The 22,323-nt window shown below is 41.7% G+C and overlaps 1 protein-coding gene across 1 annotated transcript in view; it reads left to right on the top strand.

The window, feature by feature from the left end:
- Positions 1-22,323, top strand: part of LOC138268412 (ras-related protein Rab-11A-like) — a 53,442-nt gene that overhangs the window by 18,382 nt on the left and 12,737 nt on the right. The window contains exons 2-3 of the mRNA XM_069218023.1: positions 11,000-11,195; positions 12,724-12,917. Of these exons, the coding sequence (XP_069074124.1) occupies positions 11,000-11,195; positions 12,724-12,917 (390 nt within the window). The remainder of the gene's footprint in view (positions 1-10,999; positions 11,196-12,723; positions 12,918-22,323) is intronic.

The raw sequence follows: 22,323 nt of genomic DNA, 5'->3' as shown, positions 1-22,323 counted from the left end.
TCTGGGCACCACCCCTAGGCTGATGATTGTCAGGGGAGTGGTCACTCCCCTTTCCTTTGTCCAGTTTTGTGTCAAAGCAGGGGAGAAGGGGTCGCTGGACCGGTGTAGACTGGCTTATGCAAGGAGGGCACCATCTGTGCCATTCAAAGCATTTCCAGAGGCTGGGGGAGGCTACCCCTCCCCAGCCTGTAACACCTATTTCCAGAGGGAGAGGATGTAACACCCGGCTCTCAGAGGAAATGTTGCCCAGACCCCAGGAGGGCAGAACCCTGTCTGTGTGGTGGCAGCAGCTGTAGCTGCAGTGCAAGCTTCAGAGAGCTGGTTTGGCAGCACTGGGAGTCCATGGTGGAGCCCCCAGGATGCATGGAATTGGCTCCCCAATACCAGATTTGGAATGGGGGGGGGGACAATTCCATGATCTTAGACATGTTACATGACCATATTCGGAGTTACCATTGTGAAGCTACATATAGGTATTGACCTATATGTAGTGCACGCGTGTAATGGCGTACCTGCACTCACAAAGTCCCAGGAAATTGCCCTGAACTGTATGGGGGCACCTTTGCTAGTGCAAGGGTGCCCTCACACTTCTTCACTTGCTGAAGGTTAGGTGCAAAGTTACTGTTAGACATATAGGTGACTTATAAGTTACTTAAGTGCTGTGAAATAACGTGCGTTATTTCACGCAGGCTGCAATGGCAGGCCTGTGCAAGGGTTTGTCTGAGTTCCCTATGGGTGGCAAAAGAAATGCTGTAGCCCATATGGATCTCCTGAACCCCAATGCCCTGGGTACGTAGGTACTATATACTAGGGACTTATAAGGGGGGGTCCAGTGTGCCAATTGAAATTGGTAAATGAAGTCACTAGCCTACAGTGACTAATTTAAAAGCAGAGAGAGCTTAAGCCCTGAGGTTCTGATTAGCAGAGCCTTAGTGACGCAGTTAAGCACTACACAGACACACACATTAGGCCATAAACTATGAGCACTGGGGTCCTGACCAGCAGGATCCCAGTGAGACAGGCAAAAACATTCTGACATACAGGTAACAAGCATTTCCAATGCAATGGGTCTCGCATTTGTTCGAGTTAGAGCTATTAGCATTGTAAAGCAAAAAAGAAACACAGCACGATTGCGCTATGTAAAATGCAGCGCAATCGCGCTGCATGGAAAATAAACAGATAAAGTAGTCCGAACTCCAGGCTGAAAACATCGAGCCTCGTATGTTTTTGGTACTTTACCGGAGCTGTGTAGGTGGGCTAAACACCGGAAAAGGCATGACGTTTGCATGCCTTTCACAAATGAAAGCAAGCGGATTTTAAAAGGCAAGCCCACAAAGCAGTGTAAGTGACTGATGTGGCATGGGTGTGGTTTTAAGCCCAAAGCGAGATTACAGAATGGGCGGAGAACTTTGTGCACGCCCATAAAAATGAGGGTAACATGCCAAGGAAGATGGTACTTTCCTACAACAATAAAATAAATAATGGCAATATTTTCATTTTATGCTGCCGATAGAGGAAGAAGGTAAATGGAAGTGCTTTTGTTTTATGCAGGGCCACTAGAATTTTGTGGCAGCGAGGAGCAAATTATGCAGCGGGTTTTCCAATTTTTATATGGCAACAGACATCCAGTTAAGCGTTTACAATGCTAATAGTTCTACCTCAAGCAAATGCGAGACCTATTGCATTGCAAATGCTTGTTTTTATTTGAGGGGGCAGTACTGATGACTGCAGATGGTTAAAGTGTTACGGTATTTTAGCACTTGTATTCTGAATCTCTTCCACTTGTATGGGTGCATATTGCTCACAGCTCTCAAGATGTGTCTTTCAGTGTGTTTCTCCAGCTGCAGTACTCTGGATTCCTAATTTGTTGTGAAGATTAATTCTTCTCATTGTGTTGCTTTACAGGCTTCTGTATTGGATGAATAGAGGACACCTGCTTGTTCTTATTGTAGCCGAATCTTTACTGATTCTTTGCACTGTCTGTTTCATCTCTCACTGAGTGGCTGTACGACTTTGCTGGGTGAATCATTGTTCATTGCTTGGTGGGTTATGTCCTGTTGGGTACATGTTACCATGCTTCTTTATGGTATTTCTCTTACCTTAGGACTGATATTTTCTATTCCTCTTTCCATTTTATTTCTGTTCTCAAGGTAAGAAATTTAATTTGGTCCCATGCAGTGTCCCACCCAGTTCCTTTGGGTTAGGCTGTGCTAAAACAAATTTGTAAACAAACATTCATAAAAAGTGTATTGAGACTGACTTTTTTCCCCCAAGCCAAATATCACTATCTTTGTGGAAGTTCTGAGCTTGCATTGTATTTATGATCCATACAAACCTTGTAGTAGAGCACGGTTGGTGTGTGAGGCAGGGAAATAGTCTGTGAAGAGGTTCCACTAAGAGACTTGCACAGTACCTCCTTTAAGCCAAGGAGACATACTTCCTCATGCCCTGAGGCCAGAAATTGATTATTTTAATTTTTGTATTTTTTTTACTAGATGCTGAATCGGAACTATGGCTATGTCTCTGAACTATGGCTAACAATGGATGTTTAGCACTTTATAAATCTAGTTTTTAACCGGGGTATGAAACATTTTTGTAATTTCCCTTAGTGTAGTCATATGCAATTTTGGGGTTATTAAGTGAACAGAAAAAATTGCTTCCATTTTAGCTGTGAAGATGCGTTTTGCACTTAAAGTGGCAAGTCCCACATGCCACTATCAGCAGTGGCTTTCATTGTGGTGGTTTGTGTTGTTTTCCCCTGCTCCTGAGATATGATTTTCTGCTAAAGGGATGTAAAATTATGTGCCATGGCTTAGTTTTTGGCATTTCAAGTAAAAAAGCATAATGCAAGAAGAAAGGGCCCTAGAAGGTTAATCGCCACACAATTGATGTATTTTTCATTTAAAAAATACTTCCTAACTAGGTACTACGAATAAGAAAACCAGTGTGGGCATTTTGTTGTTGTGTGTCAAACGCGCAGAAGTACAGCACACCATGAAAAGTAAGAAAAACAATTTCCTGACTCCAATTTTTCATATATCAAGAAATTGCAAACAAATGTAGTGTAAATCCCCAGGTGAGTCCCTAACAAAAAACAAATGGGTAGACAAGTTGGAATAATTGTTGATGTTCCGACACAGATAGTCATTTGTGACAGGCCTTCATCCGGACAGTGTCAATAGACAATCGGAAGATAGAAGCTGTTAGTAAAAATTAAAAAAACGAAACTTGAGTTTCATTATATGTCTGCTAATGTGGTATTTTGAAATCAATTGCACTGCTCTCTTCTAAATTGTGGCTTATTATGGTGAGATTGAGGAAGGGCCTTACTGACAGAACTGAGGCATATAACAGTCCCAAGCAAAAATGCGATTCTGCCCAACTACATTTCAGTGTCTGCATCTGATGCTACGTTTGTGATGGAAACATATTCCCCAAAATAAGATACTCTCTTGCTAAATCCCTGTTAATCTACACTCAGTAGTCGAAAACAAACAGGATTGAAAAATTATTGTAATTTATATCAGAAAATAAATGGTCTAGTTGTTTGAGGAATATATTACATTTAATTTTATCACGGAATAGAGTATTGCCCTCAAGATTTTTCTGTTCAGCTGTTTTTGAAAGTTTGCATTTTCAGGAGTGGAATGTGTAAGTAGTTTTTTTTTTTTATACAAGTGCTTCCATGAATGTTACAAGCTAGAGCACAGTTTGTCCCAGAATGCTTATGATTGGAAGTTATAGTAAGTTGGCTATCTCTTTAGCCCCAAACAAAATAACATTTGTCTTGTTAAGTTTGAGACCAGTCTTGTCCATCCAAGCTTGATAATGGGTTTGTTATTGATGGAGAAATGTATGTACACTGGGATTTCACCAGCGTACTTCCAATTGATTTTGTGTGTATGTGTGTGTTCTTTGTTTATTTTTTGTTTTGTTGTTTTGTCCCCCCCCCTCCACCAACAAGATAGTGACACTGTGGTGTTTTTTTGTTTTTTATTTTTAACCTATTTGTGGAATGTTACCCTAAATCAAAGAACAATTAACTGGGTTGTCAGTAAAAATGTTTAGACCGTAGTCTTTCAGCTGCAGACAAAAACGGTACCGTTATACCTATTAAAAAAAAAAAAAAACGCAAAACTTGTATTTCATTTTACATTTTCATGGCTAATAAAAACGGTCCTATTGCACAAGTGACATCAAGATAGGACTGCCTACTTAAAACAAGATGGGGGAATTATTGTCAAACTTAATTGCCACTGGAAGCGACTCTGCTACCCTAATGTAATCTCTAAGAGTGGTCTACCTACACAAGAATGGCCCTTTTACTACTCATCTGGGAGATCTCATTTCGGATCCAAACTTTACCATCTTTGTTAAACTATCGTGGCAACGCTATTCCTTTATTTTTGGCTGGTTCTTACAGAGCTATGAAACCTATCCCTATCCTATGTCTAGGTGCCCCCCCTCTCCCCCCAGGAAACAGGAAGTGGTTTCATTGCTCCACAAGAAAGTCTAGAGAATACACTACCCTTCTGGGCAGTTACCATTCCACTTCCCTTCTCCTTTTACTTATAAAGATTCTTGAAGAAAGGCCAACAATCAGCTTTCAAGCTATCTACAATTGAACTACTTAATAAACACTACTGAGGATTCCAGCCTCCTCACAGTAGGAAACCTGTGCTGTTGCCAGTATCTGTTGACCTCAGAACCATCCTGCTTGGTGTCTTAGCTGCTGTAGTCTTATTCGATCTCTCTGTGGGCATTGATGTGGTCTCTAATGCAGTTCTCATTAAACGTATTTTTTAGAACAGTATCTGCTTGCAAGTTCTTAGGTGGCTTAACTGTTTCATATTTGATAGATAACGAGCTGTTTTGTTTTCTTTTCTTTTCATTTGAGATCATGTATTAAAAAATGTGGTGTCCCCACCGAGGCTTCTTACTCAGGCCCAAGTTATTCAACATCTGTTTTGCCCCCCCCCCCCCCCTCGCCCCCCAGTCCCTGTTGATTAGATCCTATGACTTTGAAATCCTGTCCAATGTTGACAAAACTCTTATCGACGTGCACCTCTTACAATGTTGCTTCCACTCAATCTTTATAGAAGTACGTTCGTCCTGCTGTTATCTGGATGAGTTCAAACTGTCTCAAAGTTATTAGTGACAAGAAAGAAATCCTGCTATTCAGCTGCCAGTTACCCATCTGATTTTCTTCCCAGAGGCCAACTAAACTTGGAACTCGACCCCTCCAACAAACCAAACCCCCACCTTCTCACTGGCCGATCACTTCTGCTAAAAACATTTCTTTTTTCCAGGACAGTCTTTCTTTCTCATCAGAAAATGCAACAAACAGGCTGTTACACTAAGCAGTGACTAAGTGAGGTATAACTTCAAAAGATTTGTAAAGTCAAGGTTAGACTGCTCAGTTGAAGCTGAGGTAACTGGTTTGCGACGTCAAAAGTCCATCCCAAGTAATGCAGTCTCTAGAGATCCATCGGTCACTGACTTGTGCAGGAAGAACACATTATGCTATGGATCTTCAAAAATATAAGCTGAGCTCCAAAATTGTGTTCCACTGTTGAGCATGGGGCGCCCTCTGGAGATGGGGATGTGCCACTTCAATTGTTAGCCCTACTGGGTTCTAATGTCTTGGAGGTGTGTACTTCATGAAGGGTTATTCATGGTAAAAATTTAGAGCAAACTTAGAGGGTGCTGCACTTCCGCTCTGTCACCTAAGTGCAGCGATTCCATAGCAATAAAGGGAGCTAAGCGGTCTACAGTAGCTCCAGAATCAGGATACACAGCATTAGTCAATGGAACATTCATATTAAAACCTTGAAATTGTATTCTCTTATTGTTGTTATTGGGAGAGAGTTAAAGTCAAGTTTAGATTTAAAGTATTACTGTGATGTCTGTGGGTGCTTATTAAAAAAACATTCACAGTGTGGTCTAATGTGTTAAGTGGGAAATTCATGTATTTGTCTCTTGCATTATGAGACACTGTCCACCCACTCACCTTGGGTATTAATTTCTTCAGCTTCAGTAAAGGTTTAAATGCACGTTTGAAAGTGATCTGTCTTGCCTGCTGTGCCACAGCCCTACTTGTGATGCTGTGGGGCCCAAGGGTGCTGGAACACTTAGTTGTGCTGCCTGTTAACATCATCTCACTGAGTCCTTTGGGGTTGTGAAAAGTCTAACTGCTACTTAAAGCACATGTTATAATTGGACACACAGCGGAAAAGTTGGGGCATGTTGGAAGGACTGCTCATACGTTTGACCTGCCTTTTCACAACTGACTTGCTAAATATAGTGCGGTTATGCAGTGTTATTTATACATGCCACACCCTTCATCAAAAAGGATTCATTTTATTTAGGAATTGCCAGAAACAACTACTTGATGTTCAAGTGGATTGAGAATTAAACTGGAGAAAATGTGATTTATAGGAACACTCAGGGAAATGAACAGCAGATGTCCGTACAATGCTGGGTGAGTTTAGCTTTGTTCTAATCTTCTGATTACCCCTGAATTGTTGGGCCTCCATCAAGTCCTGAGGATGGTCTCCACGAATCACTAATAACTGGACCGAAACGTCAACATATTATGATCTCTGGAGGGTGGTACTGAATCTGGATGAAGGAGGAGATTCAAGCTTGTTGTTATAAAACCATCAGGGCTGGATTTCCAGGGTATCCTATCCTTTATCCCTTGAGCTTGAGATATATTAGTCCATATGTGCTGTGTTTGTGTCTTTCTATTTTTTTTTTTTTTTTTTTTAACGAAGTGTTGATGGGATAAGTCAGTTGTCCCACCGAGAAGGGGGCATGGAAAGGGTACATGAATATTAAGATCTTGTTCTGCATTGAACTATCAAAATATTTCTCCCCTCTTATTGTGAATTGTATAACATGAAATGCAAAATTAATTAATAGATTTATTTGATGCACCAGCGGCCCTTTGGTTGGTTCTGATATTGTGCTGGTCACTACAGCCCCTTGTGAGGATATTGTTTAGACTACAACCCAATGGTGAGTTATCAATTCAGCCTAGCTTGCATGCTGTTAGATTTAATTATCTGAGGTTTATGTTGCCTGTCTGTCACAGCCGTCTAAGGTGGGCCATAGCCATTCCTAATTTCTTTATATACTTGAACCAACTCATTCCAGGCATTTGCAACTGATCTCTTGCCCAGTCCTCTTCTTTCTTGCCTTTGGCGCGCCATACTCTTCTCTTCCGCCCAAGACATTGTATCTTGCATCCGCACGTCTAGTGCATGGGGCTAGACTGATTTCCTTTGCATGATAATAAATCTTTACCAATATTATGGCACAAGCATGAACCTAGTGGTCACTTTATTCATTTTGAATCGAGGGTGAGCTCACAGCAAACAGTGTTTCATTTTCCCCAAATTTGGTTTCTCTGATGGTCGAGTCATATGGTCCACAACTACATGCCAATAGGTCTGTATTGTTGGGCAGTCACATATAATTTGGTGAATAGTCACGGGTCAGCACAGCACGAGGGGCAGGCAGAGCGCCAGGGTATATCCGGCCAATCGTATACAGTGTGAGATATGCTCTTCGCAATAGTTTAAACTGGATGTAGCCAAAACAAACTTTGCGAGACCTTTTGGGTGTATTCCAAGGGCCGTTGGCACCCTTTGTGTTAAAGACCAGTCTTGCTGTCAGTTCCCATTTGTTCCAGGGTGTTTGCAGCTGTGATTTGTAGGACCACGAAACAGTTTCATGTCCCTGGCTTATTGTGTATAGTGTCTGCATTAGTGATTTCGTTGTGGGGCCAGTGGTGGTATGTTCCTTTGGCTCCTGATAACTTGGATGATTCTACCATATAGTAGGAGCTATCCCCTTTGTATGTCCTACTCCTCTATCAAGGCTCGGAAATCCATGCTTGTACTCTGTGAACAAACCCCCAGCAGTGATTAATCCAGCCATTCCCCAGTGATGCAAGGCTCAGGGAGTCATTCTCCCCAGAGTGGACGGTAGTCCCCTTAGAGCAGTGCTTTTCAAACTTTTTAATTGCCCCCCACCCCGTTGAAAAAATACAAATTAGTGGCCCCCCTCAGTTATTCTGTAAAGATGCTAATGTTTCAATACGTCTAGCCTTATTTAAACATTGCAGTTAAGTGCTGTTACCGTTTGGAAAATGCAATAATATTCTCCTTAAAACAAAGAACTGTTGTCTGCATAATGCTTCTTTTGGCCAGAAATCACTTGAGGCCCCCTAGCCCCCCCCCCCCTCCAGTTTGAAGACCCTGCCTTAGAGGATCCACCATGCTTACGGCAGTGTTCGGCGCGCGCGTGTAATGCCACTGCAGTGCGGTTCTGATTCGGCAATTTACATGAAGTGAATTGTGAGATACTCTTTTTTTTTTTTTCTTTACCTTGATATTTTGACATACAACCCACTCAACTGATAAAGCAATAACTTTGTGCCATTTCCACAGCTGATGTCTCGGCGATAGCAGGTGAATATTTTTGTGAAAGGTGTCAACATTTTTCATTTGCCATTGGAGGTTTGTAGAAAAAGATGCAGAATTAAAAAGTCAAAATGTGTGCGCTTGCCTGTCTGCGCGCAGTGTTGTGGGGTGTGAGGTACAGGCCGAAGAATGCGCTCAGATAAGGAATAAGTTCTTAAACAAGCATTCCTTGCATACCCTGGCATTGACGCAGCGCTGACTTTGGCACGGAATGCCGCCCGCGGAGGACCCTCCGCTTGGGTTTAAAGGCGCTCGTTTCTATGCAGTTGAACTCTGCCCCTCCCATCCCCCCGTACCCTGCTCGGTGATGGTTACAGAACTCCCCCCTCCACAGCATTTTTCGTGTTTCAAGGGTGCGAGGTAACCGGGCTGAGCCTGCCTTTCTGTATAGTTAATCCTCACTCTCTGCATTTAATCTTGCTATCTTGCAAAGCCCAGCGTTTTCGTGGTGGTGATAAAGTGACTCGACCCCAAAACCTGTTTGACTTGAAGCCTTTACTCGAAAGGACAGTAGCCACCGGTGAGACAAAAGTGACTTCTGGTGCCATTCCTTTGTAGCACCAGTAAGTGACCTGAAGAAATTTGTTTTTTTTCTTAAAATGGTGAATGGCTGAATTGGGGCCCTCTAATCCTGTGCCCATTTCTTGGCTTTGGCCCCTACCCATCAGGCTTGGGCCTACTTGGAGCATCGGCTAAGCCTCTTACATATTCTCTTATAATCTCTGGTATACTGTATGCAAATTGAGGGTCTAGATATTTCCTACCAAATTCACCCTGGTTCTGGTTTGTTCTTTCATATCAAACCCCCCCCCCCCCCCCCCCCCCCCCGCAAAGTGCTGAATACTGCACAGTCTCTATTTTCCATGGCCACTATGACTTTTTTTTCTTTCAATCAGAGGCCTAATCAGTGCTTAGAATGGGAACACAAAAGTGGACCCAAACGAGAGAGAGAAAAACACAAAAAAATCTCGAGGAAGAGATAGTCAGTACAAAAGTGGCAAAAGGAGAAATCCGGAATGAAAAAAAAAAAAAACATGCAGGTGTGATCTAGAGGGATAGGAGTGTGGGCAGATTAAAAAAAAAAGTACGACATGGAATCAAGACTACACAGCCTTTTTAATTCGAACCCGACCTTTTGCAGTGATGGTGGCAGCTTATGGGCAAAAGTGAGGGTCTGACATTTATTATTTTGAAAATTTGGCACTGCCCATTTTGCATTTCTTTGGTTGATTATGTTTCAACACATTTTCTCCCTATGTCCCTCTGATTTACATTCCAAGTGTATTCAGGTGTAGTACAATGTGAATATATGTACTGTTGAAATTGAGAGTACTGGCCTAACTAAATGGTTTTTAGTGAATCTAGAACCCCACTGGATATACAGAATTTGGAATCCTCTCTAACCTCCCGTTGAAGCACATCAGTCTGGGCCCCCAGCTAGGCCATGGGTTTGTGCTCATACCTTGAGCCAACCACTTTGACAAAGTCAATAACTTTTGTATGCACTTTGAGCCCTGGCTAAAATATTTTTAAAAGTTTCTCCGCAGGACAAACCAAACGTTTCTTCCTTTTAAAGGACTCCTAAAGAATTCAACCTGTCCTGCAGCAAACCGTTTGAGTAAACGTTTGAGATGCGGAAAAATACCTGTTGCACTGCCGTGTAAATTCTCCATCTAAGGTGGCATGTTTCACAAAATATTCAATGGCACAAGGTAATAAAGATATACTCCTGTGGATGGAGCTAAAACCCACTCAAGATATATTTTGAATAATTAACAATAGATGTTGCTGACCGCTTCTCTTGTAAATCCATGATAAACACGCATTTGCAATGTAATGGGTCTCACGTTTGCTCGAGTTAGGAATTTATAACTCTAATAGCTTAAACTGGACTTTTCTTGCCACTTAAAGTGGGAAAAAAAAGGTAAAACAGTTGACATAAGTGAGCCGGTTTAGAGCGCCATGAGCACAAAGGAGAGACACAAAAGGAAAAAGGTCACCTTCCTTAGTCAAAGAAATTGGTCACTGTCTTTCACTGTGCATTGCAGAGCTTCAAGCTTCTTCGTAGTTATCTCCTTAGTTGCTGTTCTAGTGTATTTTTCATATTCTTTTTAACCACTTGACCTTTTGCTGAGTGGGGTGGAAATGTGTTTGGTTCTATGCCTCATTGTTTCAGAATATTGGACTGTTTTAAGGTCAAGCATCAATGTAATTTATCAAATCCCTGTGTATCTGTGTTGCTTAAAATAACAAAAATCCTTTCCAAGCTCTAATGCCACTTTATTAAGGTGCGGTATTTAGAAATATCTGCCAGGTTACGCTTCTCTGCCCCTCCACATATAGATACCTGACATATGTTGCTATGCCAGCAGCAGTGCACGTGCAGATGTATTTAGTTGAAATCAGGTACATTGTAATCTTACAGATCATGAACGCTGACCATGTCAAAATTGTAAGTAACGTGAATTTGGAATGAGTCCTCTTTGAGTATTTGCTTTTTGTTTCCATAGTTGTGCTGATTGGAGATTCTGGTGTAGGCAAAAGTAACCTGTTGTCCCGGTTTACCCGGAACGAGTTTAACCTGGAGAGCAAGAGCACCATTGGTGTGGAGTTTGCCACGAGAAGCATCAAAGTTGAGAACAAGACCGTGAAAGCACAAATCTGGGACACAGCCGGACAGGAGCGTTACCGCGCCATCACTTCCGCGTAAGTACCTCTTATCAGACGTGGCCACAGTGCACGTGTTCTGTGCTTGTTGTTAGAACTTCTGAAATGATAGAATCACGTTCTGGAAGACCTCGTTTATAGTGTGCACGTGTACTTTGAGATCTCGCGCTTAAGGCTTTGCCCACAAAAACAGAAATAGTTTTTGTTGTGATGCTCAGTGCTAGCAGTAGGGCCCTGTCTTCTCCTTTGTGGAGCTCTGGGAAAGCCTCCCTGAGCCCCGTGGATTCTCTGAGGCTCAGGCAGAGGGAGACTGCTTCATTCACCCCCTCACCTAAGACACAAAGGTATACCTTAGGATTACTTTTCCTTGCATGTGTGTTAGGATATACACTAAAGCGTGGGTACTAGTTGAGGCTTTCCTTCACTTGGACCAGTGCTTGCACTAAGGAGTTACCGATCTGTTTTAGGACCCAGGGCCCTGAGGGAATTCCTGTAATTACATGCATTACAGTGCAGTGGAGAATGTTGGATATTCACGTGGAACTACAGCTCATTGCTAGCGTTGGACACTATGAAATCAGCATGGCCCTGCTTGCACTTCTGTGCTAATATTGAACCCTGCATTAGTCAATGACAGCTACCTCTGGTGGAGGTGGAATGGTGCCATGGAGTGGGCTTTAAGCCCGAATGGAGGTAATACCTCAGCTCCAGTCTCTAAAACAAGACCTTGGTGTCCTATGTAAAATGCTATAAATTCAAGAAAGTGTGGTTGCACAAAATTACGTGAACAAGTAAACATTAATTGGTAACGAGTGCCGGACTTGAGCAAACCCTACTGGGTTTGGCATCTGTTCATGCGTTACAACATTTTGATGGATTGCTGGTGTTACCTGAACCGGATCAGATTTATCTTGGAAGAAATATTATGCAAAGGACCACAAACAACCAGTCTATTAAAGCATCATATTTTGATTTTGCGTTTTTCAGTGAGCCCCCTTTTTTTTTTATTTTTATCGAGTTTGTGCAGAGTAAATGCACCAAATGCTACTATACTCAAAGTTAAAGTAGGCACAGGATAGTAAATGTGAGGAAAGAGTGGTCTTTGGAGGGAAGGCATCTGTGAAGGGGAAGACTACTTTAGAATCCAGGGACTAGCGGGCATTTGTTCATTTGTTGGAAACTAACTTTAGTGTATATTGAGACCACGTAGGGTAATGGTTCCCTTTTTTAGTTCGTGATTTGATTCACAATCGTTGATGAAAGGCGGAATAAGTAAGAGTACCCAAAGAATACATTAGGTTTGAATCTGGCCAGCATTAGAAAATACATAGATGACCATGATTATCCTATAATGCTCAAACCTCTAATAAACTGTTGGGTATGGGATGGATATGGCAGCTGCAAGAAAGTGTTAGGTTCCTTCAACAAATAAAATGGAAAATTTGGATTCATTGTCCTTGTTCAGTCTTCATTTCATAGGCAGTACTTTTTGGGTAGCAGAAGAATCCTTGCATGCAGATAAGGAAAGGACAATTACTATTATCTTTTTGTAATTTTTTTCTTGTAGATATTACCGGGGGGCTGTTGGTGCTCTCCTTGTGTATGACATTGCAAAGTACTTGACGTATGAGAATGCGGAACGCTGGTTGAAGGAGCTGCAGGACCACGCTGACGGAAACATTGTCATCATGCTTGTAGGCAATAAGAGTGACCTCCGGCACCTGCGGGCAGTGCCAACTGATGAGGCCAAGAGTTTTTCAGGTAACTTAAACTTTTAAGGTGAGGCAGAAAGTACCATGCACAACTACAGATGCTTATGCTTGAAAGCCATTTTACATATGAATTAGACTTTTTAAAACTACAATACCATTCATATTCTTTATTTTGGCACAATGCCACATTGGAGAATGTTAAAGGACAGTACATAAAAATAAATAAGACAATAAAATCAATTATGCAGATCTTCTGAATCATAAAAGCTTTCATACAAATCTGACATATTGCATACATCATAATTTAAAACTATAACTGATTGTAGTTGCAGGTAAAACATTTTAAAATGGCTGGTTTAAATAAAACTCAATGAACTAGGCATCATTTTCAGTCTAAGCCTCCACATATACATAAAAAATCGAGAGACAGCAAAGACGATATATTGCCTAGTGTCACCACTTAATATTCTATATGAGGTCGTACAAGTCCTAAAACCCAGGTTGCGGTAGACTGGTACGACCCACTTCCTTCTAATGCCTTAATATAATGGACAAAAACACATGTTCAGCTGATTCCACCACCTGGGGACAGAACAGACACAACCTGTTGTAATCACAAGGGTAACATTTCCATTGGCTGTGAAGAAGCAAGTGGAATTGGTCCTCATGCGAAAGGGGGGGGGTCACTCTCATCAAGAACGCCTCCAAGTGGTAATCTGCTTCAAACTCCATGAAGTATTCAGTGAGCAATCCAGCCCTAGGAGAGTATAAAATTGAGTGGTCAATTTGGCGCCAATAGGCATCTTTTAACTCTGATAGGGAGACGTAAGATGGCGTCAGCAGGGGAGTACCGGAGGTTCTCGAACCCAATCGGACCCAGTCGATCTTTCATGGTCTGAAACCAAGGAATCTTACAAGCCCCAGGCTGCCCCAGAACATCTTCTAGTGCCCTACGAAACGGCATAAGCTCTGGGACTACCCAAAGTCTCCGCAAACACACCAGTGGTTTTAACCCAGCTAAATCGATAATACATTTAAGACCATAGTTAAACCATAGAGGAACAAACGGGGTACTAGTAGTTTGCTTAAACTCCTCGTGAAGCACTTTTCTGTTATCTCTAAGGGTCTAGTGTTTTGAAAACCCCAAACAAAGTAGATCCCACGGCTTTAAATTTATAGATTTCTTGGGAAGAGTGACCAGACGGAAAAAAGCCATGTTGGGCCCTCAAAAGGCCCTTACAGTCTTGCTCTAATTTGAGTCTATGCATCTAAACATGGTAGGACCAGTCGCAGCGTTCAGAGAGTGTATTCCCCAAATAGTCAAACATCTGGACTCTCTCCAGTGCTACACCGCTGAGAGTCAGGTTAGAATGGGAAGATGTTGGCAAGAGTTAAAGACCACGTATTTGGTCTTGCCGAGGTTAATCTCTAGCCCCCACTGCTTACAGAAGGACCTAAAGCATTCCAGAAGTTTCTGGATCCCCAAAGGGGATTTAGATAGCCAAGTCAATCAATATTTATTTGTCCACTTAAGGTTAGCCATAAAGAATAAATCTAATACAATTATTTTTTTTTAAAGGTACATATAAGTAAACATTATAAAATCCATCGCTACATCTTAGTAGTCCTCACCAGTTTGAGTGCATTTGTACATACATAAAATCACACATTTCCACAATATCAGTGCTCCCAGACAATTTAAAGTGCATTTGCTCTTCTTATAGCCATGATGTAACTTAGCACTGCAGCACAAATATCCATGGTAGATATTCATTGTAAATAGTGTAGCCCCTCCTTATAGGATTTAAAGTATTTTTTTCTGCAAAATGGGACCAAGAAATCTGAATTTAGGATATGTTTACAATGCACAGAATAACATAAGGTGCGCATACATGATTGTGCTGAATGCCTGTTACATAGGTGGGGGTCGGGGGAGGAATGTGTGCCAAGAGCTACAAACTGGAAAGGTCACCAAGTGATGGATTGTACTGAGCCTTAATCCGGTGAGATAAAACCTCTGCTATCCATGATAAATATGGCTCAGTACTAGATGCTGTACTTACTTGCATGTAGCTCACAGCTGAGGGTCTGTCTAAAATACCAATCAGCCTCTCTTCCTCCATAGCTGACTCAAAAAGCTCGATTAATCTGGCTTTAGAATTGCCCATGATTGACTCTGATTATTTAAAAAAAAAAAAAAAAATACACACAGCCTAAAGCACAGAAGGTAGGCTTTATGTATGCCAACCAAGGAAAAAGTACCATATTATCCAATCTCAAGCAGTCCTCTAATACCTTCGTGGAGATACTAGGTTGGGGATTGCTCCATATCTTCATCCACTGAAGAAGTGGGACCAGCTTGGCACGATCATCAATGCATCCTACATCTAATTCGGTATGCATAATAAAACTAGCAGTGGCTCTTGGGCAGCTAGCAGCCTACATAAAAATTCTGTTTTTAGCAACTTGAAGTTTGGCTGTTCCAGAGTAACCCCATAATCCAGCTCCAAAGGTTCCCACAGCCACACATTCTCTTTTAGATAGCTTAATCAACTTATGCACCAGCCTCTGCCCCAATTGCTTTGAAAATCTAAATATGGACTTTCTCACTGCACCCATTTTATTTGCTCTTTGTGCTATTAGTATGTCCCATTTCCCCTTAGAATCAAATAAGATACCCATATAATTAATCATTTTCGTTCTTGCCATTGGACTTTCTCCCATACAAAATACTTTAAATTTCTGGGACCACATGACATTACAAATTACTTCTGGTAATTCACCTTAAGCTGTCAAAATTATTAAATCCATAAATCGTCTTTTGCAGTCCGGTTGCTGTATGTGCCATTAGAACCGCATCCTCTGTGTACAGCAAAACCGTAATTAATTGGTCATCAGTTTTTGGCATGTCCTTTGAAAGTTATCTCAGAGCGACAGCTATAGAATTAATATAAATATAAAGGGCAAGTATACAACCCTGCCTTAACTCCCCTAACTACTCTAATTGGGGCGGTACAGTAACCCTGCCTTGAGTAACGAACTCCACTGTCACATACTTGCCCCAAATTAGCGCAAGGTTCAGTGCCTGCTCTGTTGTTACCATATCCTGTTGGAAATCATATTGTATCGGGCTAAAAAGTGAATTCTTCTCAGGCCAGGATTCCAATTTTTCCCCAAGATAATCCCCTCCAAGATCTTCATAGTTGAGTTGATTAATGATATAGGTTTATAACATTCTGGCTAGTTGCAATCACCTTTCTTATAAATGGGGAATAATATTAATTCCCTCCAAGAGGTGGGTGGACCATGCTTTACTGCTGCCCTCAGCACGTTTGTGATCAGCGGGGCCCAGAAAAATATATACATTTTTAACAAGTCTACATGCACCCCATCTGGGCCTGGGGCTTTACACGCAGTTGCGCTCTATTACATTTATTACAGAGGGTAGTACTATCAAATCTGCAGCCCATCCTTCCTCCCCTTCAGACCCATCTTCTTCACTGCTAATACTTTGAACACTCTTAGTGTTAAAAACTGTAGAAAAATGTTCAACCCATTCCTAATCTGTAATGAGACCTGTGATCCCTTCAGATTTTATGTCTGAAAAGAGGGTTCATTAGCAATAATCCAAAATAACTTGGAATCTTTTAGTTGAGCTGCATTCTGCAAGTCTTTCCATGCCCTCGCCCTTATCTCCTGCCACCTCGGTTTAAGCGCTCGGGTATTATTAGATCGTGCCAGTCTAATATCTTCCCTTTCTCTCGAGGTACGAGTGGCCAACTTAAGCTCTTGGAGAGCAACCGTACAATCATGCAAGAACTATGAAGGGGAAGAGTGACCCTTAAGGGATCTTTTGGTGGTTAGACCACCTGCTATAGCTTTACAGAGTCCATCAAACGTCCTGAAAATATTAACTGGGTCAACTATCCCTGAAAGGCAGCCCATAACCTCCCTGCTGTTATTTAAAATTACATTGTCAAAGAAGGAACCTGGATCACAGACTCACTTGTTTACTGAATAACTGACTGGGACGATAATTTTTGCAGATAGTCTGTCAGGATCGAGGGAATACAGACTTGGACTACTTGGGTTATGGTCACTAAAAGGGAGAGAGAGAACTTCATAAACCGCAGGAAACCGGGCCAAGTTTCTTGATATCAAACAAAATCTATTGTGGAGCCTCTTCCCCTGCCTCTAAAGGTGGGAGTATTATAGTTACCCCGCCTTTGAACATCTGATAAGAACACAAAGTGACCAATTTCTTCTTCTGCAATATTATTAAATCTACATATATACGTTCCCGTCCTAAGGGCACTTGTTAATATTAGTCACCTGCCCAAATTATTGAATTGTAGACATTTCCACTTATCACTGTGATCAAATATTAGCTTACCTAACTGTTCAACAATATGAGTGGGTTGTGATGAGAAAAAATTTAAGTAAAAAATGACCAAAAGGAGACTCAAATTACTAGGTGAGAGAAGCTTAAGAATTTGAAATTGGGGGGTTGCTACAATGTCTTTAATTTCCAAAGGGCTAAGGGAATTTGCCACAAAAAAATAGACAAACTCCCCTCCCCTCATCCCACTACCGTTGGGGTTGCTTCAAAACAAAAGCGCTTAAATCCGTTTATAACAATATTTTAGTGGCCCAGGTCTATGTGACAACCAATCTTTGTTTTGGAGCTTATTCCTTACCCCCACACGATTCCAAGACAGTAAATGCAAGCCTTTATCTTTGATATAATGTTGGGTACATCAAGACTGATTACTGGACAATTTTAAAGGGAGGTTTGTTGCCCCAAGCTACTACAATTTTTGGCCAAAGGGCTCATTGGCTCACCGGCTATCTCCTGAGAAAGTCAATAATTTGTATTTAATTCACTCAATGCGCTAAATCGGTTCGCAGTAACAAGTGGAAAGTTAGTATACCTACTATTCTGGATGGAATTCAGAGTCCTTGTGCCACCTGCCTGTCGTAAGATTGACTGTAAATGTCTGTAGAAGTACCCTGAAGGTAAAATAAGTAGAGGGTCAGCCTTTATTAGACCTAGGTGCGCATTTGTAAATTTTAGCGGGTTGCAGGGGATATTTAGACAATCACCGTATCACTGGCATAGTTCCCTTGTAAGGGGCTGATACCACTCAGTCACTTGCCAAAATGATGACATAAGGACATGACGCTAGAGGGAGATTTATCACAGGCAAATCTTTAGTTTCAGTCAAGTTATTACCTCCCTGAAATGGCCTAGAAGTACTTGCAGCTTCTATGTGATAGAGGCTGGGAGGGGCCCATGTTGGTTGATGTTGATTTCATATGTTTTACTGGGTTTCTCGGTCTCTCCCTAGACCCCCCCCATTATTTAGTTTGAGTGGACTCCTATGCTGATCATTTTGTAGCTGTGTGATTTATGTTCCAGAAGATCCTACATCATCATCTACTAGAGACTGGGAAGCAACCTGTACTGTTGGTGCCCCCTCCTTTTGGGGAGCTACTTCTATGTTTGGTTTTACAAGTTGGACATTTGTCCCAAAGTAGCTATGATTTTTGGCAATCTTTCACATAATGGTCAAAGTTTAAAATCCATTATTTCACTTGTACAATTTTTCAAATGAGTCCAGCAGGTGATTTCCAAAGAGACTGGCGGTTGAGCTGTGGCTAGCATGGTGCTCATTTCATGTGCCTACCTATTTGTAGTGCATTGACTGGGCTCATGCTTGGATGCTCTTTTCCAGCTCTTGGCTGGCCTATCCACTACTCATGTGTACACAAAATTGAGGCTTGCGTGGGTATCGGTTTGGGGGGGGGGGGGGGGTATTCAGGATCATACTCTCCCTCTGGATTACATTATTAGCTGCCCTCACCCTTTCAGCAACGTGCCCTACCAAACCCTGGGCACCCCTTTAACAGTTCCGGACAAACTAGCAGGTTTTCCATTGTTAGAGAGCCTCCTCTCTGCTAGTTTGATTTCATTTTCTACAATGTAAAGGTCTCTCACAAAAACAATTATCATTTGTTGTACCGGAGTGCTTGGGCTGCAGGGCCAGTCCTCCTGGCAATGCCTTCCTTTTTACCATAGTCCCTGTTTAAAAAAAGCTCAACAGTTTAGGGATAGAAAGCCACAAATCAAAGAAGGAGGGCCTGGCCTCTTTCGGGCTAAGATGAGCCTGGTCTTGGCCTGGGCACATCACACGCTGCAGCAGCGCAAGCTTGCCTAAAAAGCACATGTGGGCCTGCTCTAGTTCTAAGGAGGCTGGGGGATGAAGTTCCACACTGGCCTGATGACAAATTTCCTGCCGGGTCATGTTTAGCATAGGTAACATGCAACAAATGTCCTGCGCTGTGGGAGCGCCGCCGTGCCTAAAAAGCGTGTGTGGACCAGCCCTAGTACTATGAAGGCTGGGGGATGTAGTCCCACCCCAGCCACACTGGCCCAATGACAAATCTCCTGCCAGGTTGGGTTTAGCGTAGGTAACAAGCAACAAATTTCTTGCACTGCAGGAGCGCGACTGTGCCTAAAAAAGTGCTTGTCGGACCCTTCCTGGTGTTAGGAGGCTGGGGGATGGAGTCCCACCCCAGCCGCACTGGCCTGATGACAAATGTCCTGCCAGGTCAGGATTATCAAGGGTAACAAGCAACAAATGTCCCCGATTTAGATAGCGAAAGGGTGTCATCTGTAAACAATAGGGCTGGGATCTTAAACCAAGCAAGACACTGGGCATCACCTTCACAATCCTCGAGCTGGGAAATCATTAATATATAAAGGAAAGAGAGTTGGGGCCAGCACACGCCCTGCCTCACTCCTTCTTTACCAGGATAGGATCTGTTAGTTCACCCTGGGGTCAACATCTAACCTCTGCAAAATTGTTTGAATGTAGTCTAATTATGACTTTTAAAAGCTAGTCGTGGACCCCCATCTCCGCCAGCCCCTTCCACAAAGATTCTCTGGGAACGAGGTCAAAGGCAGGCTGAAGGTCCACAAAGATCACATAGTCTACTGCCCCCAGAGTTAATGATTTTGCCAATACAGCAGCTGCAGGTGAAACACCTGGTCTATTGTTCCAGTGCCATCCATAAAGCCAGCCTGCAATTTAGTCAGTACACTGATGTAGGACATCCACTCATTCAGCCGGATCAAAATTATACAATTAACCCACTTTTGTGAGCTGTCAATAAGGCGGATTGGTCTGTAATTGGAGTGTAGGGACCTACAGCCCTTCATGAATATCGGGGTGATCTCAGTCCCAGATTATGTGGGGGGGCATACATGCACCATAAATTATGGCGATTAAAAACCAAAGCAAAATAGAGGCATCATATATCTCCATATAATTTAAAAGATCACTTGGTACCTTGTCCAACCCTGGGGCTTTATTTGGTGTAATCCAGTCTAATGCTTTGGAAATCTCTGCACAGGATATATGATAGAGCCATTGTGATGCTGGCTTGTTGGGGTACTCGACCACAATGTAACTAGAGGTTTCAAAACTTGTCGCCCAGGTTTCCTGGTTAATAGGCACATTCCCTTTTGGTGGTAGATAAAGCAAAATAGCTAGTATTTTAGGACCACCTAGAAATACATAAGTGGTAGTCTACTTGATAGATGCCCTCAATCAACTTTTGCTTATCCTGTTGCTGCTGCAACTGCCTCCCATACTGATGTTTCCACTTTACCCCGGTGCTGCATCCAATGTCCTAACTCTGTAAATATACAATGTGAACCGATTGAGCAGCAGATGTTAAATTTAATTTGTTGATTTTGCTCATACGCTTATTTTAGCCCCCCCATTAATTTTTAGTTCAAATAATCTGTATTGTAATTTGAGTAATTCAGATTTCATTTCCATGTGAAGTTACACACAATCAAGCAATGATATTGTCAAAATACAACTAAATACTGTAGTGTCAGCCTGAAGAAACCGCTTTTGAGAACTTGAATTCGTCATTGTCCGCCTATAAAGACTGTTTCCTGAGTACATAAATATACATCTTTGACAATGCATAATTCTCACTATTTTGAGTCACTTTCATCCCAATCTGTTTTACACATTTCCCTCTAATTGATATATATTGTTTTTTAAAGGCCACATAAAAAAATAAATTGGTGTGAGGGAGAGTTAGAGCTGTTTTTTGCGTTGTGGCCCTGGAATTCCAACTTCCCATCAGTGTGGCATTCAGGGCATCACAAGGAGGTGTTGTATAAAAGTGTCTTCCTACTTGGTTTGTTCCCTTGATGAGAAGTTACCCTTTATTCAACAAACTGTGAAATGTTCCTTTTGCTTTCATAATGATTTCCTATTTAGCCCCTCTTTAAGATTGGACTAGTTTAAATTGTATTCTACCCTTCAAGGTTTTACTTTTACCAAGGGTTCTATTAATTTTAGGTGTAAGAAAGTTAGAGCAAGATAAAGGGTATTATGCCATTTTGAGAAATAACATGGAGGAATCTGACTTAAAGTGCCGCTTCCCGGATGTTTTTTTCCAATGGTATTTGGCCCAGAGACTGCCAGCTTGCTGCAAGTGACATTTCTGGCCGACTAGCCAAAATATATACTTTTCCTGCCCAACTTACAGTTTTGAAGCGCCAAGTAACTTACTTTACCGGCCCTTTTGGGATTAACAGTCCATTTGTGATGAGGGCTTATGTGTTCTTTATCAGATATTTCTTTATACAAAAATAAAATGTTTTTTGAGACTGCCGATTGATTCATTAGCGGTCCTAGAGGTAATTCACCGTACTAGCCCTTGGGTTCACAATTCTGCATTTTATCTAATTCAGCTCATTATACTAGTTAAAATTGCAATCCCAAAAGATAATTCTGGAAATGGAACTGGGAAACTATCCATACATAGTGATTGATTACCCTGAACAATGGATGAAAAGATTTGCACTTGGAAGAAGGTTCTGGGATTGAAAGAAAAAAAACAACAAAAAAAAACCCTAATACCCACCTACACTCGTTAGAAGCTGTCCCTTCTGCTCTCTGGAAAAATTGCATTATTTGACTTTATAGAACCTTTCTTTTCGAGTTTCTTCTCTTAATGACATGTTGGGCAGCTTGGCTTTCACAGATGATCATTCTACCTAAATACATTGTTAGAAAGCTTTACAACCCCTAGCTAGCTCAACTGTACTAATTGTATCAACATTAAAAGATTAAAGGTAGAGGGAACTGACCAGGGTTTGTACAATTAACCTTTGTCTCACCACTGACATCATTATTCCACTTTACTACCGTAATGACAATAGACAGTCTTCCATTTGTAATATTTCATTAATGGCAACTCACAACATGCACATGAAGGGGAAGGTGACAGGGGTTAAGTTATACTTTTCTTCTGTTTGCATTTTTGATTTGCCTTGACAAACCAAAAGAATCTTTATGGCTTTTACAATTTCCTTGGGATTTTTAACAGGTAGCTAGAGATTTTAGGACTTATTATGACTTTTACGT

The sequence above is a fragment of the Pleurodeles waltl genome, chromosome 12 (genome assembly GCF_031143425.1).
Source record: "Pleurodeles waltl isolate 20211129_DDA chromosome 12, aPleWal1.hap1.20221129, whole genome shotgun sequence".
Lineage (NCBI taxonomy): Eukaryota > Metazoa > Chordata > Amphibia > Caudata > Salamandridae > Pleurodeles > Pleurodeles waltl.
This window is presented reverse-complemented; position numbering and strand designations above follow the sequence as displayed.